At 39.2% G+C, this 23,177-nt stretch overlaps 1 protein-coding gene and 1 non-coding gene across 6 annotated transcripts; both read right to left on the bottom strand.

Moving 5' to 3' along the window:
• Positions 1–782: 782 nt before the first annotated feature.
• On the bottom strand, positions 783–21,982 carry LEMD1 (LEM domain containing 1). Of its 5 annotated transcripts, none has more exons than XM_020797457.3 (8): positions 21,900–21,982; positions 15,599–15,768; positions 14,284–14,403; positions 10,518–10,591; positions 9,218–9,301; positions 7,185–7,280; positions 2,690–2,748; positions 783–1,105 (listed from the first exon to the last, which is right to left on the bottom strand). In XM_020797457.3, exons 2-8 carry the CDS (start codon positions 15,750–15,752, stop codon positions 892–894), a joined length of 801 nt encoding a protein of 266 aa, XP_020653116.3. In that variant the 5' UTR covers positions 15,753–15,768; positions 21,900–21,982; the 3' UTR covers positions 783–891. The 5 variants fall into 5 exon arrangements, with proteins under 5 accessions (XP_020653116.3, XP_020653098.3, XP_020653124.3 ...); XM_020797439.3 differs by having other exon boundaries at positions 21,756–21,968; XM_020797465.3 differs by lacking the exon at positions 21,900–21,982 and adding an exon at positions 21,537–21,665.
• On the bottom strand, positions 21,584–21,655 carry TRNAW-CCA (transfer RNA tryptophan (anticodon CCA)). The gene has a single exon. It is a non-coding gene; the product is annotated as a tRNA-Trp (tRNA).
• Positions 21,983–23,177: the final 1,195 nt, after the last annotated feature.

The raw sequence follows: 23,177 nt of genomic DNA, 5'->3' as shown, positions 1-23,177 counted from the left end.
TGTTGAGCAACCTATTCATTGTGTAGCCTGACTCCTGCTGGGAGCAGTGTACAGCTTCATGACTATGTAAAACAAGGGCTCCTGAATGAGGTAAAACTGTCTGGCTGTGAAGGTATGCATTAGGGTTAACATCTGCTTGTTTCGCACAGAGTTACTCTGGCTGAAAGCATATTTGTGCAGATCCCCACACACAGTGGTGAAGATGGCAGTAGCAGCAGTAAGTCACAGCTGATTAAAGGTTTCCACTAGCAATTTTGGGATGCATGCAGCTTTGTGCAAGAGTTGTGCACATCTGAAATCTGATTTAGTTAGCAGCCTTTTGCCTTTAATGAGTAGCAATTTGACACTGATGGTGACATAATCTCTGCTGTATATGAAGAACTGTGCAACAGGATTTCAACCTCTGCATCTTACTTTCTGGGTGTGTGCACACTAGAACAGAACTGCTGCCACATAGTTTCTCCTAATTTTCTTCGTGTGTTCACACTTCTGATTATTTGGGTCATCAAGTATAGGCAGTCTGTGTTCTGTCCAAAGGGACTTTCTCATATAATACAGACAGGGAGTGTGGGAGGATTGATTGCTAACAGGAATCTTCCCTCTTCTTAAGAAAGACAGAAAATGTCAGAAGAGACATTTTTGTTAAACTAGTTAAAAGTACGTACTTCTCAGCTCAACTGCAAAGAGATAACTTGTAAAGAAGGCAGATGGTGCCAGATATTTAGTGCTACGGAGACTATGGTGCATTTTTAATGGCAAGGAAAGAAAACACACACATTGGATAGCTTCTTTTGCTTTTTAATAAGCTACCCCAATCACTTACTCATAAGCAGCTGAACAGAAATCACCAACTCTAGTCTGTTAATGTCACCTCTGAAGAATGGAATAGTCTCATTTTCCCATGATGAAGCTTCTGAATGGATTGTCTAGATTAGTTTCCATAGTTACATACACAAAGAGAAGGAAAATGAAGAGTGCAAACATAGCGATCTTTACACGTGTTGGTATAAGTCCTTCTGCTGGTTTCTCAGGTACCATCAGGGATTTAATTTTAGGACTTCGCTTCACTGAATGTACATTCTCTTTCACTGTTCTTCTTCTAGTACTAGAAGAATAAGAGGTAACATAATGGAGACATTTTACAATCCAGATAGAAATCTAATCATTTTTTAAATTTTAGACATATAATCTCATATTCAACCAATGCTTCTATTTGTGGAGAATAAAAAAGGAAACAAGATAAAATGAAAGCTGCTGCTAATTAGGACATTTTTCTGAAATGAAATAAATGCCATTTGAAGTACAGGGGTGCAGCAGTTATAGATAAGTTTACAGTAATATTGTACCAGAAGAATATGTTTGTAGTATACATATGGAATTTTAACCTAGGCATGTATGAATAAGTATGGAAAAGTAGCAGGGATTTTTATATTGTGGAAAAGTGGGGAGGGGCTACATCTTGTTGAAAGCTCTTTACTTTTTCTGGAAAGTTTTCAAAGTCGGTGTTCTATCTAAAATAGCTTTGTTACATAGAACAATTATTGAACAACTAGCATGATTAAGATTCCTTCCCTTTCCTTCTAGTGATGCACATGAATTCTGAGAGGCAACTTCCTGGAGTTTTAGCCCACTTTTCCTCAATAAGCAATTCTTCCTTAACTTCTGCCCCACTTAAGGTGGGACTAGATGGACAAATTATTCTAGCATGGTTCCAGTCTAGATCACTTTGAAGAGTGGTATGCCATCGAGGCTTCTTTAAACAAAAGCTCCCCATTTCTCAAGATTGTTAAGCAGCTTAGGCAAAACAGGAGGAGCCTGTTAAAGATCTTGAGAAATGGGAAATTTTCCTTTTAAATATTCCTTGCCTTTAGAGGGGAAGGAAGGGCAAGTTTTGCATTTCTTTTTAATTGTTGCAAGCTGACATAGTATATCAGCAATGAATTGAGAGGATTTTTTAAAAAAAGCCCTTTCAAAGCATTACTGATGCATTAGCAAGAGTTAAAAAGGAACTTCTTCCTTGCCACTTCCTTGTGGCTTCTGCAAAGGGACAGGCACTTTGGTTCAATTCCAGTGATCACACACACTGAAATGGAAGCAAAAGAGAGCAATCCTACCTGCATGCAAAAAGAGTAGCCCTGTCAAGGAGAAAAAGACGGAAGTAGGCATGCTCTGGGGCTGGACTAGTTTGGTACTTGCCTGGTCTGGTTGCTGGCAAAAAGAGCAATTCATCCTGTTCCCACAGCAGAGCAGATAGTGGGACAAATGCCCATGCAGTTACCTTATTAAATAATTTTTAAATTATCACACCATTTTTTCTTAAATTGATCTTTTATAAACACATTAATCCACATGTACATACGTGGACGCTATTGTGCAAGCACCTCCCATAGTATCAACTTTTTAGAGATTTTTATTTTTCTAATTTTCTTTCAAATAAATATATGTAGTATTTTCTCCCAAGGCGCAACATATTTAATTTTTTCCAGTCTGTCTCCCAGTGCTGCCAGTACGTTGTACAGCTTATCTTCTCTCTGCCAATATTTACACATTCAGAATATTCAAAGGTATTAGTTCACCATCTATGAAGAACTGCAATGGAAGTCTCCAGCATTTTGCCCAGAGAAAGAAAGGCCTATTCATCTGTAAAGCATGTCTGTTAAATATCTTATGTGATCTTAGAGAAATTTACCTTAATCCTACACTGTTAGCGTCAGGGTAACCGTAGTCTGTGTGTGGTGGATTATTCATCTGCAAAAGGAAAATGGCTTATAAATAGGTGAGTTTTCGTAAGCACCTATATGGCCTGGGCTTTTTCATGCAAAATAAAACAAAATTTTCCACTGATGAGGATTGTCACATAAAAATACAAATATGTTATTTAGATAATACAGTATAAGGGTATCCTGCTATACACTGTGTAGTTTTATCAGTCAAACTAATTCACTTAAGGCAGCCAAGGATGTCACATCTCTGTTCTTTTACTAATGTTTTCTACATTAGACCCTCAAAATATAAGAAAATTAGGGCCCTTAAACCACTTCTGATACTATTCACCTTGAAAACTCTGAAAAGGGTCACTGTAAGTCAGAATTCATTTGACAGCACATCATCATCATTTTGTTAATTAAGACATCCCATGTAGCACCTTTAAACATGTTAGCTGATCTTGCAATGTTTGAAGAAAACATCTCTTGTCTAATTTGGGAACATGCAATCTGTAGAAGTCCTTTCATATGAAGATCCAGTCTTCTGAGGTATTAAATTGGAGGCAGCTTCCAGCCACATTAGTGTTTGCACTCCTAAGTTCATTATACTACTTATACATATTATGTTTCATAAACTGCTTCGTTCTGGACACTTTTATAGGAAAGGGTACTGTGTAAGCCACATATATGACCTTCTTGATCAAAATAGTTCACTGAAACATGTTCTTATAGTATCAACTATTCTTTGATAAACAGATAGATTCAGGAATAGCTTTTGTAGATTACAAAACAGCTATGCCCATTACTGGGCATTTTCTGCAACTCCCTTTAAAGATATTCTTTCCTAAAAATAACTTTCTTAATGTACTTTTTTTTTAATAATTGAGACTCAACTACCAAAGTTATAAAACCTTCACCAACTAAATCCTGGGATACTTTCTAATCCTACTGGAACTCCAGCATATAAAGGGTTAGAAATGAGGTTAGGCAGAGCTAATAAATGGCCAAAATCCTTTCTGTAACTGTATGCAGCACAACACAATCATCAGGCGAAGCCATTTCAAGACCATCAGCAGCTATTTTCTGGCATTAAAGTGTTCCCTCCGCTCTTTTGTGCTTCCTAAACGCTTTCCCAGGAGGAAAAGGGCCCTAGAGATCCCTGAAACAGGGTGGGGTAGGGACAGGAAACTTTTAACCCTGTCCCCATAATGGCCATGGCTGATGATGGCACCTCAGTTGCATGTTGCAAAATCTGAGCAATTAGATTCTAGCCAATATACTAATTGTAACACATCAATGTCAATTTCATTACTTTTCCCATTCTGGGAGGCAAAATACCACAAATAAGCATTAGCAAGTTTTAACGTTATTAAAAACCAATATAATCCTATTGGTGTTTGCATAAAGTAAGGTTTGCATAACTTGACATAGCTAAATGCCCCTAATTGTGAGATGGATCTCAGTCATGTGGCTGGCCATTGGCCACCAATGCAATCAAGAGGTGCTCCACCATCTCATCAATTAGCTACAACTATCCAAGCATTAGAGATGGGCACAACCTGTGGACAATCCTCCACTCACTGGCAGGAGCACAGGCTCCCCTGCCTTCTCATCTGAATGAGGAATCATCTGAGGAGGGAAGCCCACACTCCAGCTGATGAGTGGAGGAGGAGGGAAACATACTCCTCCTAGTGAATGAGCAATCGCTATGGGGAGGCGGGGGAGGAAAGCAACTGGCGCCTGCAAACATCTGTGCAGATGCTGCGCTGAGCTCAGTCAAGCCACGGTTCATGCCCATCTCTATCAAACACCAATAGACTCCCATTATTTATTGATGTGCCCTCTGTAGAAGGCATGTGTGTATATGTATCATCCTTATTACCATCCTTTCATCATACTTTCTATCATCTTTATAGCCATTTGTTTTAATTTATCCTACTAGTTATTGTATCTGTTGGATGTTTGTATTATTTTATTCTTATTGTGTTTATTGTGTTGTTTGTTGTGTTGTTCTTAGCCACCCGGAGTGGCCTAGCTGCCAGATGATGCAGGGTATAAATCTAATTAATTAATTAATTAATTAATTAATTAATTGATTGATTGATTGATTGATTGATTGATTAAATAATTAAATAAATAAATAAATAAATGTGTGTGTGCTTATACACATACATACAAACACACACACACATACTCTCTTCGTAGAAGGCATACATGTTTACAAACTTTCTACAGATAATATTTTTTAAAACATGAGCATCAGATGCCTTACAACATAAATGTTTTGTATCAGTAATGCCTTTCTTATAACTCCCATGCCTCTGCCAAGAGGAAGCCGCAGGTCAGTGGAGACCACTGTGAATCATTCACAGCAACCCAAGAGAACTGTAAAGGATACAGTTGTGTTCAAAATTATTCAACCCCCAATGCTGTAAAGGGGTTTAGGGACTATAGTGTACATTTGGAATTGTATTCAGAATGAAATCCTACAAGGACGTTTTAAAGAACCAAATGCAACTAAAATAACATCAATTGTTTATGTAATACAGTAGTAAATGTTTCTTTTGTGGTTTCTTCATTGCCACAATTATTCAACCCCTTAAAGACTACCACTCTGAAGAAGAGAGGTTCATTCAGGTGTTTTCGATCAGGTATTGAAAACACCTGTGGATGTCACCGAGCACCAATCAAGCATAATAAGCACCAATTAGGCAGCTTTAAAATGACTGTGATACTCAGCTCCTTCTAGACATTTACTTGTGTGGTTACAAACATGGTGAAGTCAAGAGAATGGTCCAGGAAGACAAGAGAAGAGGTGATTTGTCTTCACAGGAAGGGCAATGGCTATAAGAAGATTGCAAAGAAGTTAAACATACCAAGAGACACCATAGGAAGCATCATTCGCAAATTCAAGGCAAAGGGCACTGTTGAAATGCTACCTGGTCGTGGAAGAAAGAAGATGCTGACTTCGACTGCTGTGCGCTACCTAAAGCGTAGAGTGGTGAAAAGTCCCCGTGTGACTGCTGAGGAACTGAAAAAAGATTTGTCAGATGTGGGTATAGAAGTTTCAGCTCAGACAATAAGGCGCACACTGCGTAATGAAGGTCTCCATGCCAGAACCCCCAGGCGCACCCCCTTGCTGTCTCCCAAGAATAAGAAGAGTCGACTGCAGTATGCCAAAAGTCATGTGGGCAAACCACAAAAGTTGTGGGATAGTGTTCTGTGGACTGATGAAACAAAATTAGAACTGTTTGGGCCCATGGATCAACGCTATGTTTGGAGGAGGAAGAACAAGGCATATGACGAAAAGAACACCTTGCCTACTGTGAAGCATGGCGGAGGGTCAATAATGCTTTGGGGCTGTTTTGCTTCTGCAGGTACAGGGAAGCTTCAGCGTGTACAAGGTACCATGAATTCTCTTCAGTACCAGGAGATATTGGATGAAAATGTGATGCAGTCCGTCACACACCTGAGGCTTGGGAGACGTTGGACCTTTCAACAGGACAATGATCCCAAGCATACCTCCAAGTCCACTAGAGCATGGTTGCAGAGGAAAGGCTGGAACATTTTGGAGTGGCCATCGCAGTCACTAGACTTAAATCCGATTGAGAACCTCTGGTGGGACTTAAAGAAAGCAGTTGCAGTGCGCAAGCCTAAGAATTTGACTGAACTGGAGGCTTTTGCCCATGAAGAATGGGCAAAGATACCCGTAGATCGCTGCAAGACACTTGTGTCAAGCTATGCTTCACGTTTAAAAGCTGTTATAACTGTAAAAGGATGTTGTACTAAGTACTAAGATTGAATGTCACTTGGGGGTTGAATAAAAACTAATAATGATGTGAGCACAGAAAAGACATTTGTGGTTATTTCATTATAAACTTAAGGTTATATTTCTCTGACCTACAAGTGCCTCTTTCATGTAAATGTAAGCAAGATGACTGAATGATCAAAATCAATGTCAAAATGGCCAAAACATTCAATTTCAGTGGGGGTTGAATAATTTTGAACACAACTGTAGCTGTTTGTTGTTAGGACTGCTTTTCAAAAAATATTAAGGACTTTGGACTATTATTGTCATGACAAAATACTTTTATCTACCCTATCTTTGTTGAGAAAAGGGACTCATCTGAACCTGCCCTCGTGGCTTAAAATGCTCTCTTGGGCACATCCATGTACGTTAAAAAAGAATAAGATTCAGTTTTTTAAAACCAAATTCTAGCTCATCCATGAACAGGAAGAAAAGTGATTTAATAGTGATTCACAACTTGTACAACAAATACCAAATTTATAACAACTGCGGAGGTCAGAAAGGTACAGCAATTTTCAGCCACTGGGCATAAGAAAGAGAAATAAAGTGATAAATGAAAATATTCATTATTCTCAAGTGATATTTTACATCGTGTTGTAGAATGTCACTTTCCTGAATGGCATCTTTGACAAGATTTAAAATCTAAATACCGAATACTGTTGCAAAAGTACCTGTTGTCTGTAACTCCTGTCAGGACTACTGCCAGCTACCCTCCTTTGTCCTTTTGACTGATTCAGCACTTTACCCTCTGGCAATATTTCCTGTAACTATTAATAGACAAGATTAAATTAATTAAAAGATCATGCAAAATGGGATGGGATGATCTGTAAGCATGACAAAAAAATTACCTATATACAGTACTCAGATCAAAGAAGAATATCAGGTACGCAATTGCATTCATTTGCAATTTACAGCCTGCTAAAAATATCTGTTTACAACAGTTTTGTTAGTAACAGACATTTCACACTTCTGCAGTGTGCCAGGTCTAGTAAAACAGCTGCCTCACAACATGAGTTCTGTCATTAATTAGCTATTTAATTATATGTGCACACTAACTCATTTTCAAATACCCTTTCACTGACAATAGAACAAGGATTTTGCACCATTTGCATCTCACCCATCACCTTTCATTAACAGTCCCCAATTAGATTCCACTTTTTTGTGTACATGTGCGGCAGAGGAGTTAATCCAAAAATATTTTTTTCTATCTCTCTTCTCAATTTCTTTCAAGTATTCTGCAATCTCTCCTTACTGGGCCATTATTCCACCTCCTGCTCTCTACTGGACCCTGCTCTATTTATCTTCTTAAAGCAGACTGTGCATGAAAAACACAGCATCAGCACATCTTCATACTCCTTCCTTCCTTTGGAGATGTCCCACAACAATTATCAGCCATCCCTGTTTTGCATTCAGAATAAAATGTGTGTGTGCACATATGCCTGGATATATGTGGCTGCAGTTGTTCACATTCAGTCTCATTTTTAAGAAAATGGAGCTCACAATGTTCAAAAAGATAATAATTATTTTACAAGGAACATGTAAAAAGTTTATCTGACTAACCCAGGAAAAAAAAGTGTGGCAAATCATGCTGATGGAGCCTTAAGCAGCAGCATTAATCTTGGGATTTGTTTTAAATGAAACTTGTTGAAAATTTGGAAAGCAACAGCCAACTTAAACAAAGAACAGTAAAACAAATTTTAGTGGAATTATTGGCAGAAACCTATTGATTAGCATAATAAACTGCACCAACAGTAGGTCCAATGAATCAAAAGGGATTTATTGAGTCACCTCCTTCATAGTAAGTTTAGTTGATTCAAATGTGACTCGCTTTAGTACGATAAATTAGAGGATGCCCATTTGAATAAATAGAACCTACAGAGGAGTTGACTCATTAAATTCCCTTAGACCCAATGGGACTACTCTAGTGAGATTTACTATGCTAAACAACAGGATTTGGACCATGGTTTGGAGAATAAAATATTCTGATGGATCTTTTCAGTAGATGCAAATACAAAAGTTAAATGAAAGCAGGTAAGATAACATAAGGTAATATTGTTCCAAGTTAGCAAATATGAAAAACATGTTAACAGGGAGGCCTGTAATAGAGTAGGGCCCCATATCTGTAGTATCAGTATCCATAGTATCACCGATCCACTATCTGAAGCTATTAAAAGTATTAAAAGAAAAAAACCACATAAAAATTATTTTCACATGCATTACTAGAGACTGTGCTACGAATCCTTGTTGTTGAAGAATGCATAACATTGTCTCTTTTGTGCTCTAGTGGCATGTTCTGGTAATGCATGTGCAAATATTTTTTCCCCTTTGCCATGCTAGATACAGTGTTTGCTATTATCCACAGCTTTCAGCATTCATGGAGGAGGGGAGCTTGGAACTAATCCTCCATGGGTATGGGGGTCCTAACAGTGAACAAGAGTGTGGAGCAGCAGCTAGACTATTGGGCTGGAATTTGAGACATCCAGGTTCTAGTCTCCACTGGCACATGAATCTCACAATGTGAATTTGGGCCAACCTACCTGCCCTTTAGCCTACACTACCTCACACGGGTGTTGTGAGAATAAGCAGAGGAGGTGCCAAGTTCAATGGAAGAAAAGCGAGATATAAATATAACTGATATAGAAACAATAAACTTTTAAAATAAATCTGTAGTTACACTAGTCAAAATATATCAGTGACTACTTACTTCTGCCACTATTTTGGCTAAACTGTGTTCAACATCAGGTGACAAGAGTTTTTTCTGACGTTCTGCCACATCTACAGGTGGATTCTAAGACAGAATGGAATCAGTGTGGATTACCATTAAAGCACGACAGGAAATATCATAAAAAGTATGCATCTCTAGAATGATACAGATTCTCATTCTCCAATGAGAAATATTAATCTCATATTCAGATTAAAGAGCTCAAGTTAACATCTTGTTGTTGGGGTGATCATCTATTCAGTCACGCATATGAGTTCTTTGCCTCCACAGAGCATCTTTCAGAACTTTCCTGATTACAAGTTGCTCCATTTCTTTACAAATATGTTTCACAGATACATGCCTCAAGGGGTGGGTTAAACACTGCTGAAACCAAGAAATAAAAATGTCTCATGCACCTGCTGCTATGGTGGACGAAGAGCATTTAGGATTAAAATGCATGACCAGTCTCACAAAATGTACAGGGAGATTTCTCCTCTGGAATGGGCTGTAGATAAGAGCTTGCAGACTTTCATTCCAATGGGTGAAGAATCCATACGTGTGCTACCCAGAAACATATTAAGAGTGATAATTTGAAGGAAATATTATTTTACCTGCACTTTATCAACATTGCCCATGTGGTACTTAGTAAGCAAGGGCTCTTGGGGCTAAGTAAAACAATTCGACTACGTTTCTAGAGATAACTACGTTTTTTCAATTACTCCCTTACCCCAAATGCTAAAGCTGATCTCAGAAGTAGAGGAACAAAGTTAATAACCTCTGGACATTGAAAAAGAAAGCTGAGGTAACTTTGGAATCCTCTAGGGAAATGTTAGAGGTCTGATGAGCAGGTCTTAAGTATAATATAAATCTAGCAAGCCCTAGATTAATGCAAAGCGTTGGGTCTCATCAGAACTTAGATGCAACACTGGCATGCTTGGAAGACAGCAGGTTGACCTGAATGTTCAAGTTCTGTCTTGGCCTTTCAAAGCAACAAATTTGATTAGTGGTGCTAAAGAACAATGTTACAACCGTTTACTGCAGTAATCTGAATGTTATTTGATTGCTTTTCTGGAATAGATGAAAATATTCCCCTCTCTCAGTTATAATTTCTGCAGATGTGCATTTTCCACCTGTAAAATAAAGTTAGTGCATCTCCTAGGGTTCTCATGCATTAAAAGAAACCACAGAAAAAGTAGGTGATCAGAGTAATTGCTTCACTTATTGAGGCAAAATACCTGTTTCTATTAGCTCACAATTTCCCATATTTAGCTGGCACAGAATATTCATGCCTTGGGTTACTTACATTATCAAGCTCAGAGGCACATCCTGCTGTCACTCTGAGGTTGTTTGTCTGGAAGACTACTTCTGTTGTTTGCCCTAAGACAGAATAAAAAGTTTCAAGTGATCTATACCACATCATACAGGATAATGCTTTCAATCCAGGTGCTCTAAAAGCTCTAAAGGAGTGAAATTGAAAACTGGTAGTCCAGATAGGCGGGGTATAAATCAAATAAATAATAAAATAATAATAATAATAATATGATGTTATATACGTCCTTGAAGAAAGTGTTTCACTTGTGGACTGCATTCTTGGTAGACTTTCATAACCACTTATTTTCCTTTGACAATTGTTGTTATGTGCTCTCAAGTTGCCTCCAACTTATGGCAACTCTATGAATGTCCTCAACTGCCCTGCTCAGCTTTTGCAAACTCAAGGTTGGGGCTTCCTTTAAGGAATCAGTCCATCTTGTATTTGGTCTTCTTATTTTCTTGCTATCTTCCACCTTTCCCAGCATTATTCTATTTTCCAGAAAATCCTCTTCTCATTATATGTCCAAAGTAGGATTGCCTAAATTTCAACATTTTTGCCTCCAGAGATAGTTCAGTCTTGATTTGATCTAGGACCCACTTGTTCATCTTTCTGACAATACAGGGTATCTGCAAAGCTCTCCTCCAGCACCATATTTCAAAAGAGTAATTTTTCCCTGTCAGCTTTCTTTACTATCAGCTTTCACACTGATACATGGTGATTGGAAATACAGTAATATGGATGATCTTGATCTTCAGTGACACATCTTTACACTTGATGATCTTTTCCAATTCCTTCATTGATGGTCTTCTGAATCTTGGCTGCAATCTTTTGATTTTTTTTTTTGCTGCAGTCTCCATTTGGATTGATAATTGAACTAAGGCATACAACATCTCTAACAATTTCAATTTCTTCATTGTCAACATTAAAGTTATATAGTTCTTCTGCATTCATTTTTTTTTCCTTAACATTCAATTGCAGTCTGCATTGGCACTTTCTTCTTTCACTTTCACTAAAAGTCATTTGAAGTCATTGCTGCTTTCTGCCAGTAAGATGGTATCATTTGCATATCTTACATTATTCATGTTTCTTCCACCAATTTTCATTCCTCTTTCATCTGAAGCTAGTCTGGCTTTTGGCAATACTAGACTACTTATTCAATGGAGCAAATCTCTAATGAATCTTTTCAAGTCATTACACATTTATGTAACACATGTGGATGCTGTAGACCAAAGAGAATCCAAAGTGATCCAAATAGTGTAGTAGTCTGCCAGTGCAGACACACCCTAACTTTGCTATACTTGCATTGCTAATCTAACATATATACAAGTGGTTTTTCAAGTTTTCCAAAATGTTCTGTATTAAGGAATTGCCTACTCTGTTCTGGTAAATATATAGGAAAGCTGACCTTTTTCCTCTGTAAATTCAAAGAGAGTTTGAAAGCAGAAAATAGATTTGCCTTGCAGTGCTAGGTAACACTTGAAAGATTCCAGTACAGATAAGAGAACAGTGATAACATCTGCTCATTTGCCACTCAGCTCCATTTCTCTAACTCAACTTGTACATTTGGATGAGATAAAGGAATTATGTAAATATTTCATGTGGTCTTTCACAGAAATCTGTATTAAGAAAATATTAAGCACTGTTACACCCCACTGAACAGAGCAGTGGTTGAACCATCTTAAAAGTGGTTAGATGGGCAAAATTTCAGAACAATTTACATACTGATTTTAGTTGCTCACCCACAGGGTGAAAGAATCTCAGAATGTTCAAGATGCTTTTAAAGTTACATGTTTTTGAAAATTCACACAGAGAAGCAGTCATGAAATGCTGTCAGGCAATGTTCCTTGTGAATTCTAAGACAGACAAGTAAGAGTTGTTACATCTGAACAAAACATTAAAATATTGCTTAGCACTAAACAAACTAGCGTTCGGCCTTATTGCTCCCTCTGCTTTCAGATGTTTTTATCAGCAGCTGAAAAGATTTTGCTTCCATTTTCAAATAAGCACAGTTGCTGTTATATGCAAATCCAAAATGGCAGTTAATATTCACCACAATTTACCTGAAAAAAGGGAGAGAAGATACTGGAAACAAAACAATATCAAAAGAAAACAAAAGTCAAAATCCTGTAGGAATTTTACTCTGGAGTAAATGAACTCACATAAATTGCAGCAACAAATTACAGCTAATCAACAAGATGCTACTTTATGCTACATAAAACAGAGGACACATTTTTGTACTCTTTGCGTCTGAAGATGTGGATTTAGATCTGCAAGAGCTCACACTGAAATAAGCCTGTTATTCTTCTAAATGCCACAATCTTTTGCTTCTCTTTATCATCTTTTCTTCTCTGTTTTCCTTTTAATTTTGTCAACATACTGAGACAAACTATAATGATTATTTCTTCAGAAACTTTTAAAACCAAGTAACATCAGATCACATTATTTATTTGAAATATTTTTACCCTATCTTTCTCCTTAAAAAGGACACAAGACACCTGACATCATTACAAAAGAAAAACAATGAGTATACAAGAGTGGCTTATATCATTAAAATATTTAATGCTAAAAACAATATGTATACAAATATTTAAAAGAATCAAACAACTACCACTCTAAAAGATGGTAAACAAAAGCAATACTAAAAAACACATTCAAAATGTAAGGCACAACAATTCATTTAAAACTCCCACTCAGGCAGCCAGTACTGAGGGAAAGCTTGCCTGAAGAGAAAGGTTTTTGCCTGCTTGCGGAAGGACAGCAAAGATGGGGTCAGACTGGCCTCCTGTGGGAGGAAGTTCCAGTCTGGGAACAGCGACAGAGAAGGCCCTCTTCCATGTTCCCACTAAAAACACCTATGGTGGGACCACGAGAAATGTCTCTTCTGATTGTCTTAACACCTGAGCATGCTCATAATGGAAGACACAGTCCTTGAGATAGGTTCGACCCAAGCAGTTTAGAGCCTTATAGGTTAGAACCAGTGCTTTGATTTGTGCCTGGAAACAGACTGGCAGTCAGTGGAACTAGCCTCAGTCAGCAATCTGGCTGCCTTGTTTTGGATCCACTGAAATTTCCCAACACTTTCCACAAGTAGCCCTTTGTGCAGCACGTTACAGTAATCCAGCCAGGATGTCACTAAGGGATGTGTTACCATGGCAATATCAGACCTCAAGGGATGGACATGGCTGGCACACTAGTTTTAATTGTGCAAATATACTCCTGGCCACCAGTGAAACCTCGCTCACCGGCTCTCTCCCAAGACAGCGCCTCTTGCACTCTTCATCCGGAATTGTAGCCTGCCAGTCAGCCTACCTGTCTGCCGGCTGGCAGACGAGGAGGGCTCACACGCTTCTCCTCGCAGCCCCGGCCAGGCTAAGGAAACTCCTGGGCGGCTTCCTTGGGCTCTTGCTCCCTTGACGGAAAATCTGATGCGGCCCAGCCTCACCCAGACTATGCCTCCAGCGGCCCCCAGGTAAATTGAGTTTGAGACCCCTGGTCTACAGCAATCCAGAGGGAACTGCTCTGAAATCCAAAGAGACTACTCTGTAATCTGATTTTATTCATCATGATTATTCTCGATCCACCATTGCTGAAGTACTGAACTGTGCATTTCTCCTGATTGTAATATGAAATCATTATTACTGTTAGTTCCAACAGCTGATAATAATTGATCAGTCATTATCTAAAGTTATCTGCAATCTTATTTATGTGCATAACTCTCGAAGAGGGATTTCATTAGGTATTGATTGTTACGCATTACCTAGCTCTCCATTCTTTTCCTTTTCAGAATCATCAAGCCTGCTTTCCTTCTCAGCTGCTACTGTTGGGCATTGCTTCATGAGCTGTTGAAGTTTGTTCTCATATGTAGCCCTTGTAGAAGCTAAAACAAATCAACAGGAAAGTATTAGCCTTCACTATTGTTTATTGTGGTTCCCTGTGTTCTGAAATTGAACAGCAGCTTTAACAACCATTCTCAGCATACTGTATAACTTGTAGAGCTGAAGGGGAACTTCTATGTCATCTAGACAACCTTCTTGAAGCATGGGTACTTGCAGAACATTCCCAACATGACTATACAGCCTTTGCCCAAAACTATGCACAATACTCTGGACAAGTACTTAGTCCAAACAGTTTGTAATAATTGTATGCCATCACGTAAATTCTGACTTATGGCAGCGCTATTCAGGATTTTCTAGGTAAAGAGTACTCAGAAGTGGTTTCCATTCCGTTCTCCTGGAGGCACCATGGGACTGCACAGCTTGCCCAAGGCCAGGTAGGCCAGCTTTTCTGGGATACACAGTGGGGAACTGAACTCCCAATAAGTTATTTAGTAGCAAGGAAAGGCTCCCATGAGATGTGTAACCTCCTGCCCTGCCTAAAGACTAGGAGATGCAAAAGAACATGTAAAGCAAATACAGTAAATTTATATAGCTGAAAGGAGCAAAAGGTCAGATGTTCTGGATAAGTAATTCATCTTCTCTTGCTGCTGTTTCTAAAAACCTTTTGCAAAATGTGTATACATTACCTAAACAGAATGGGGATTTGGGGAAATTTGTAACATACTGTGAGCCTGCAGGGTATGTAACTTATGAGTTTGAACGACCAAAATACAGTAATACCCCAGTTTGCGAAACAGATCTGTTCTACATGATGTTACACGGTACAGAAATTTTACAAGCCGAACCACCAATTGAACTACAAAAGGGGCGGTGCTATGTGCACAATGCGCTCTGGGAAAACCTTTTCATAGTGCGAAAAAAAGAAAACATCAACTGGAGCTTTATTTCTTACGGATTTTGGCTTGTAAACCGAAAATTACGTAAACTGAGTCATTCACAAACCAAGGTACTACTGTATATGCCATAGCAAGAGTCCAATTTCTTGCTCAGGAAAAGGAGGTACAGTATCTCCTTGTCTTCAACTGGGATTGCTTTGCAAAGTATTCCACCCCGGTTAAATATCATTGTCTGCTACTAGTAAGAAGCAATTTCATTCTTAAACTCAGCGCTGTTCCCCATTGTTTTTTGTACCCGCCCCTCCCCCCTAGTTCTAGCCATAATTCAGTGGAGGCATACGTAATATCGGTCCAGGGCTGATTCCATATGCAGACAGCTGCTCCCGTAGTTCAGTGTCATTCAGAGCCTTAACATCAATTTCATTGCTGGTGACTAGTTCTAAAGAATCTTTTTCCTTGCTTTCTATGTGCACATCTACAGTAATCTTCTCCATCTGCTAATGGCACACCCTATAGAAGAAGACACATTGTTGGTTAAGGATTTCCCCTTTCTTTTAATGGATTTCTTCTCATTAACCTTTTTTGTATTCAAGTCATAAACATGATTTAATTCAATTGCTGCATCTGGATGTCTGCCAATCTTGGAATGATTCCTAAATGACTTAACAGTATCATCAAACAAATGGTACTACAGTACATAAGCTTAGAGCATTTACAAACAGGAAAAACATAAAACAAAAGACTGACATATTTCACTGATAATAGCAATAAAAATGCCAAATTAAGTGTTCCAAAAAGAAAGAAATGTGAGTTGTAAAAAGTAAAAAAGAAGCTAGAGCAGCAATGGATCAGTAAAGAACCTGCTAGCATTATGGGGTATAGTATAGGCATAGCTGGACCTATACAACAACAATGGATTGCCACCAAAAAGCATAGCCTCATCTTTAGTCCTTTCCCTCTACCCAGTAACATCTAATGAAACTCAAAATGGGATTTCTTTCTGTTCCACCAGAGCATTATCTATGATCAGAGGCAGAGAAACCACTAGCTTAGTGAAAGAAAGGAGGGGGGGTTGAAACCTGAGCTAGAGCTGCACCTGGCTCTCTCCTTCCCTACATTTAAAAGGCACTTAAAAACATACTCTATAGAGAGGTCTTCTTGCCAACCCTCTCGATGCTTCCCCCCACTTTTATTTCTTCTGTTTGATAGCTGATTGTTTTTCCTCATATTCCACACTTCACTTTTATAATTCATGCCCCTTGAAGTTTGTTGTTGCTCTGTTGTTGCTCATTTACAGTATTATTATTAATTGTTTAACTTCTGCAAACTGCACAGAATAGTGCACGCTCTAATGAGTAAGAAAAAAATCTAATAAATAATATATAAAAGAACCTGGGGTTTATTTATCTTGGTGAGGGAATTGAAGGCAACAAAATCCCATAGTGAGTGAGGTATATCAGATAATGTAAACAGGTACAAGCACTTACAAGGAAATATAACTTATAATACAGCCACAGACTCCTTTATAGCTTCTCCACAGATGGAACCCACCAATCACCAATTGCCACTTGGAAACCAGCAATCCACAGTTGCCTTATAAGCAAAGGCTATGCACACAGATCTAATCTTGTAGACAAGAAACAATTAAAGCTGCCAATATCTACCTATTGCTAAGTAAAGATGACTAAAAAGTTTTCAGTAAAGCACGCCTAGGGGCAATATACATTCAGTTATAAAGTAACAGAGAACAAAATATCAATTTAAAATTCCCATTATACTTAGCAGTGCCAGGTAGTATGCTTTCATTTCCACAATCTTCATGAAAAGGGCATATGTGGGGAAACAAGGGTAGGCGGCAACAACTGTAGAGGAAAGAGATCCAGTTTCTCCACCTACATCACATGAGACACCTAGTGTGAGTACAAACACTACAGCGGAGAAAGTGACTGGAAGCTTATACAGTGGAACCTCTACTTAAGAACTTAATCCGTTTTGGAATGGTGTTCTTAAGTTGAAACATTCTTAAGTTGAAGCAAAATTTCCCATAGGAATGGACTGAAAACCAATTAATCCGTTCTGGCTGTTTTTTTGTTATGTAGAGGTGCGTTCGTACATTGAAGGATTAGTTCCCATAGGAACTAATGCAAAGCTGGTTAATACATACTCTACCACTAGGGGGAGAAATTTTTTTTAACCTAAGATGACCTAAGGTTAAAAAAAGAGCAGGAAAGGTTTTTTTTTCCTGTTCTTATCTTGGATTTCTGTTATCAAGTAGAAGCAAAATTTAGCAAATGGAGCTGTTCTTAAGTTGGATTGTTCTTAAGTAGGGACGTTCTTAAGTAGAGACCCCACTGTAATGCAATTCATCAGCTTAAAGCAATAATGGGCAACAGTGTAAGAAAGTAAAAGAAAAGGGCCTATCCCTATTTGAGGAACAATCCACGGAAACAAAAGAGTTCTGTTTGTAAACCAATGGTGCAGAATGACTGCTGCTTGTTTTATTTTATCAGTTTATACATGCTTTTGTCTTGTTTTGTTTCACTTCTTTGGATTTTGCCTGATTTATTTATATTGTTAAAACACTTTGGAAACATGTTCATAAAGAGGACAAGATGTGTTTTTTCAATAAGATGCAATAAAGTATTACTACATATTGATTCACACTTTAAAACTGCTTTATGGCCTCAACATTCTACCCTAATTATACTAAGCATGAACCTAACTGATTATAGTGAGGGTGAACCGGCAGGAAAAATAATAATAATCTTAGAAAAGCAGAGCTGGAACGGACCCTATGAATCATTGAATCCAGCCCCTGTAAAGAAGGCATAGCAGGGAATTAAACTCCCAATTCCTGGCTGTGCAGCCATACACCAAAACCACTGAGTTTATATATATACAGGGCTTGAAAAATGCACTCGTCTATGATGAGTGAAAAATGCTGCTCAATGAGTCACAGTTCCCTCCCTCCCTGCTTCCTTCCCCTCTGACTGTCTCTAAGCCTGCAGTCCCCCACTCCCATTGCAAAAGGAAAACAGCAACACATACAGATATAGCTCTTCGGGCGGATGTAGAGTCCCATGCTGGAGAATATGGAGATTCCATGCTCCCAATTTCAACCAAATGAGGACATATCCTGGGGAGGGAGGGAACCGTGGCTCCTTAAGAGGCCGGGCACTTTTTCTTTCAGTTTTAATTTTGCCGGAGACATTCAAAAGAAGGGCAGCATTCAAAATACAAGCTTTACATATTACATATGTTATCCTAGTTCATGTATGATAAAATGTATAAGCTGAAAATATTGATAATATAACATTGTACCACTTACATTACTAACAAATTATCCTCTCAGGAGTATATTTGATTCCAATATTAAATTGTGAAATTTATAAGTGCTTGAATTTTCTCCCAATTTTATTACAGTTACCTGTACTTTTATCATATCTCCTGACCTAAGCTTAAGGTTAAATAGAGAGCATTACATATTACAGCTTATACATTTTATCATACATGAACTAGGATAATAGCAACTGGGGGAATGAATTTCCCATCAGACTGTCTTAGCAAGAAAATTGAAAACAAGATGCATCTCATCAAATGGGCCAGGAAAGCTCACATGCACTTGTTATACAGGACTCTGTTGTTTTTGCTAAAACAGACACAACTATCCATTTAAAAAGAGTAACAAAATATGTATATTCTCATATATATCAAATTCTGTGAAGTTTTAAGATCTTCCTGTCCCAAGAATCACATATTTCCCAGGTGGCTTGTCTGCTGCAGCAAAGAAAACAGATTCCAACAACATTTTAAATATGAACAAATGTACCAATGCACAGGTTCTTGTGTACTGTACTGTAATTCTTCAAACATAACCACCTAAATCACGCTGGATCATATTGTTATAAAACTACTGAACTATCATAAAGAGAGCTTTTGAGTCTTCTAGCACTCTTCATTAGACCGTTCACAGTGCTTGGTTGAGGAGTTATAGAAAAGTGAAAAAACCATTCTGGCTAGATGTTGCAGCCATAAGGTCTAAAATTAAAGTAAAAACTAGCAAACATACTGTATTTCTCATAGATCACCTTTGGAAGAAGACTAAAGTCCTCAAAGGAGCCTGTTTGAAGTACCATACTTTATACAACCATTCTTTATACCTCAACTAATAAGATTTATGCTGAAAAATGATTATGTTAGAAAAATAATTGATGGAGGCAAATTTGTATTATACATTTTGAGGTAGTCCCTAAGTTCAAATTTACTGTGTATACATCTTACTGTAATTAAATAATAGTAAGAAATGACCTATAATTTAATATAGCAACAGTATTGTTTAAATGTTAAAAAGTAGCCAGCAAAGATGTTGAAAACATGCATGAACTTAACTATAATTTCTTGTTAGCAACAAGGGTAGTACTTGCTAGTTAATGGGAGGTGGGGACGAAAATCAGAGAGTGGTTTAAGTTTCCATCCTTTGGTGGTGTTCTAGAACTCTATAGCTAGTTCAAGCCCACATAGATGCCAGGGCATGAAAACTCATGACATACACTCTGGATGAGCATCTCTGCTAGGAGCCACAGTGAGGATTCAAATTCCCTGTCCTAGGCTCTGCAGCAGGGGTGCACAGAAATTTGAAGATTACTTAATAGGAGCAGGAAATTTGAAGATTACTTAATAGGATAGATCAGAAATGCCCTTTTGCTGGAAGCGGGCAGTTCCATTAGCGGGCAATGGTCCATTCCCGAGTTCCCTACTTATCTCAGAAAACTCTGTACAGTATGTACACATTTATCACCATCAGGGCTCTAATGGACAGAGAGACTGAAGTTGCCAATGACACTTCTCCATATGGCCCTAGATCAAGCCTTTTGATACCACTGGATGGGGAGAAAACAAAAAAGAAAAATGAAACGAGGAAGGGAATTAGAAAGTCATCCTTCTCCAAACCCATACAGATCATCTGTGGGTGGGCAAAGCATAGAACATAGTGACCATCACTCATCAAATCATTCCTCACCTCTTTCCTGCTAAAAGTAGAATTGGTCAATAAATAATTTTATTACGATGAAATAAAATGCAGTTTTAAGGGGGGGAAATCATCCAGATGTTTTTCACTAAAGAACTTAAGTCCAATAATGGCAGTTGCCCATCAAGATAGACCAACAGGGCAAAGTGGTCATTTGAAGGCCTCATACAAGTTGCCCCATAATTTAAGGCCTTCTCGGGAGGTCCTTCTCTCCACCTTATTGCCCTCAAAAGCAAGTTTATGAGAACATGAGAGAAGGCCTTTTCCGGGGCTGCTCCCAGGTTATGGCAGCAGCCACTGTCTTTTGACCAGCAAACAAAGACTTTCCTTTGTAGGCACGCTCTTAATTGACTGGGCCAGTGGGGCACCACCAATATATTTAATGATTTCTCTTTGGGGAAATGTTTTAAGTGTTTTTAAACGGTACTTTCAATATTATACTTAAATTTTTTAATTTCATATTTTATGTTCCTTTTCGTTATCTCTTATGAGGCTTTAATTCGGTGAGAGCGGCCTTTAGTCCCCTATGCAGAGACAAGTACAGTAGTTGACCGAATACAAATAGAAAAATAAAAATGGAAAATAATCAAGAGAAGGTCGGGCTCACTCTTTGTTGCCTTCTTCCTCCCTTGGGAATTACACTGCAGTACCTCTCAACATCGAAAGAGCCAGCTCCTCAAACCTTGCCTCAGTAGGCTTTCCTATTTCCATACTCGATTGTCTGCTGCGGGGGGAGTTGGGGGGGAGACAAGGCCATGATCCACCTGGCCGCCTAAAATCAGTTTCTCTGGGTTTAAGTCACGGCGCTTAGTAAAGGAAAGGGGCTTTTAAATTCGCGAGTTAGCGCATCTTCCAAACTGCAACGGATTTCAAACGATTAAAAGAACCCCACAGTATATATATTAATAGATTACTTCTCCACTATTAAAAAAATCTGTGATTATCAGCCTCCACTTAAAGCACCCTGATCCGTGGTAAATTGTCTCGTTTCCGCCTCGTTTCTTTTTTGCAGTTTCTGGGCGGCAGCTTTAATTCATGTTCTATTGAAATAACTAAGCCCTCCTGTATCTGGATTTTTTTTTCTGTCACTGAACGCCACCCTCATGATTTCCTAAATCTGTCTGGATACCCCACCCTATACTGCAGTTACTGAGATCCCATTGACGTCTTTTCGTCAGCCCTTTTTAAAAACTGGGCTTTACGAATATACTGCCAAATATATATGTAAATATTTAGCTGCCCCGCTCACGCTTTTTGTAGGGTGCAAAATAAACCCCCACTGTGGGGAGTCCCGTTTGACCCCGACGTGATTCGAACACGCAGCCTTCTGATCTGGAGTCAGACGCGCTACCGTTGCGCCACGAGGTCTTCGGAATCCTTCCCTGAAAGCTAAGCTTCAAGAAGCTGCAGGCGCTTCCCTCACACTCTACGCACGCGCCTTGTACGTTTTGGCTTTTTATACACTCACCGACTGTGGACAGCTTGCTTCCTTTACATTCCTGTTTAAAGGGGCGCTCTTTAAACAGGGGAGGAAATAGTAAACCACACTGCCTTGGTTATTCCGACTGCACCTGCCTGCTTACCCTCCCCTCCCCCTGCTTCACGCACAAACCTGCTGAGGAAACAGAGGTCAAGTCACCTCATAACGGGGTGGGGGGTGGGGGCACCTTGGCGTTGCTTTGAAACCGCCGTTTTGAAGGACAGCCCCTACATGTTAACCCAGCCAACCGCCAAGCAGAACGTGCCTTTTGGAGGCGGAGCCTGGGCGGAAATTAAGAATGTGAGGCAATGGCAGTTACGATGGAAACAACCATCTTTATTTCTCCGTGGGGAAATACTTTTTTTGTCGGGCAGGTCCACTGAACACTTGAGGTGGGGGAGCACGGAGGCAAGGAGTGGCCAAGGGAAAGTGTCTCCTCAAGGCTCCGGAGTTGAAATAGTGCCGTGAGATTGATGGTTCAAGAATGGGTCAAGAAGCACCCTCTTAGGTTGTAATAGCAACCGCATCTAAGAGGCTTGTGTAAATTGACGTGTGACAGGCTGTTAATTATGATAATTACGTTTTCTCGTTTAGGGTCCAGCTCCCAAAACATACTGAGCCGCCCTAGCCGTTGAGTACCTATACTGATAGGGGAGTTCTGGTTCCCCCCCTAAAAAAAACAAATCTTCCGTGTTCTGGTTCTTCAGAACACACATTTTTTGGCAACTGTCTCAGGCCTCTGATTAAGAAGATGATCTTAAGGTATGGAAATTATCTTGGACTCCAGTTACCATCAGCCCGAGCCAGTACAGGAAAGTTATAGATAATTGAGAGTTATAGCCTGACAGCATCTGTGTGTGTGTGTTTAGTCGTTTAGTCGTGTCCGACTCTTCGTGACCCCATGGACCAGAGCACGCCAGGCCCTCCTGTCCTCCACTGCCTCCCGGAGTTGTGTCAGGTTCATGTTGGTTGCTTCGCAGACACTGTCCAGCCATCTCATCCTCGGTCGTCCCCTTCTCCTCTTGCCATCACACTTTCCCAACATCAGGGTCTTTTCCAGGGAGTCTTTTCTTCTCATTAGATGGCCAAAGTACTGGAGCCTCAGCTTCAGGATCTGTCCTTCCAGTGAGCACTCCGGGTTGATTTCCTTTAGAACTGACAGGTTTGTTCTCCTTGCAGTCCAGGGGATTCTCAAGAGCCTCCTCCAGCACCACAATTCAAAGGCATCAATTCTTCGGCGGTCTGCTTTCTTTATGGTCCAGCTCTCACTTCCATACATCACGACAGGAAAAACCATAGCTTTGACTATTCGGACTTTTGTTGGCAAGGTGATGTCTCTGCTTTTCAAGATGCTGTCCAGATTTGTCATCGCTTTCCTCCCAAGAAGAAGGCGCCTTTTAATTTCAGGGC

This window comes from Pogona vitticeps, chromosome 4 (assembly GCF_051106095.1).
Source record: "Pogona vitticeps strain Pit_001003342236 chromosome 4, PviZW2.1, whole genome shotgun sequence".
NCBI lineage: Eukaryota > Metazoa > Chordata > Lepidosauria > Squamata > Agamidae > Pogona > Pogona vitticeps.
The sequence above is the reverse complement of the archived record's forward strand: the minus strand, read 5'-3'. Positions and strand labels throughout refer to the sequence as shown.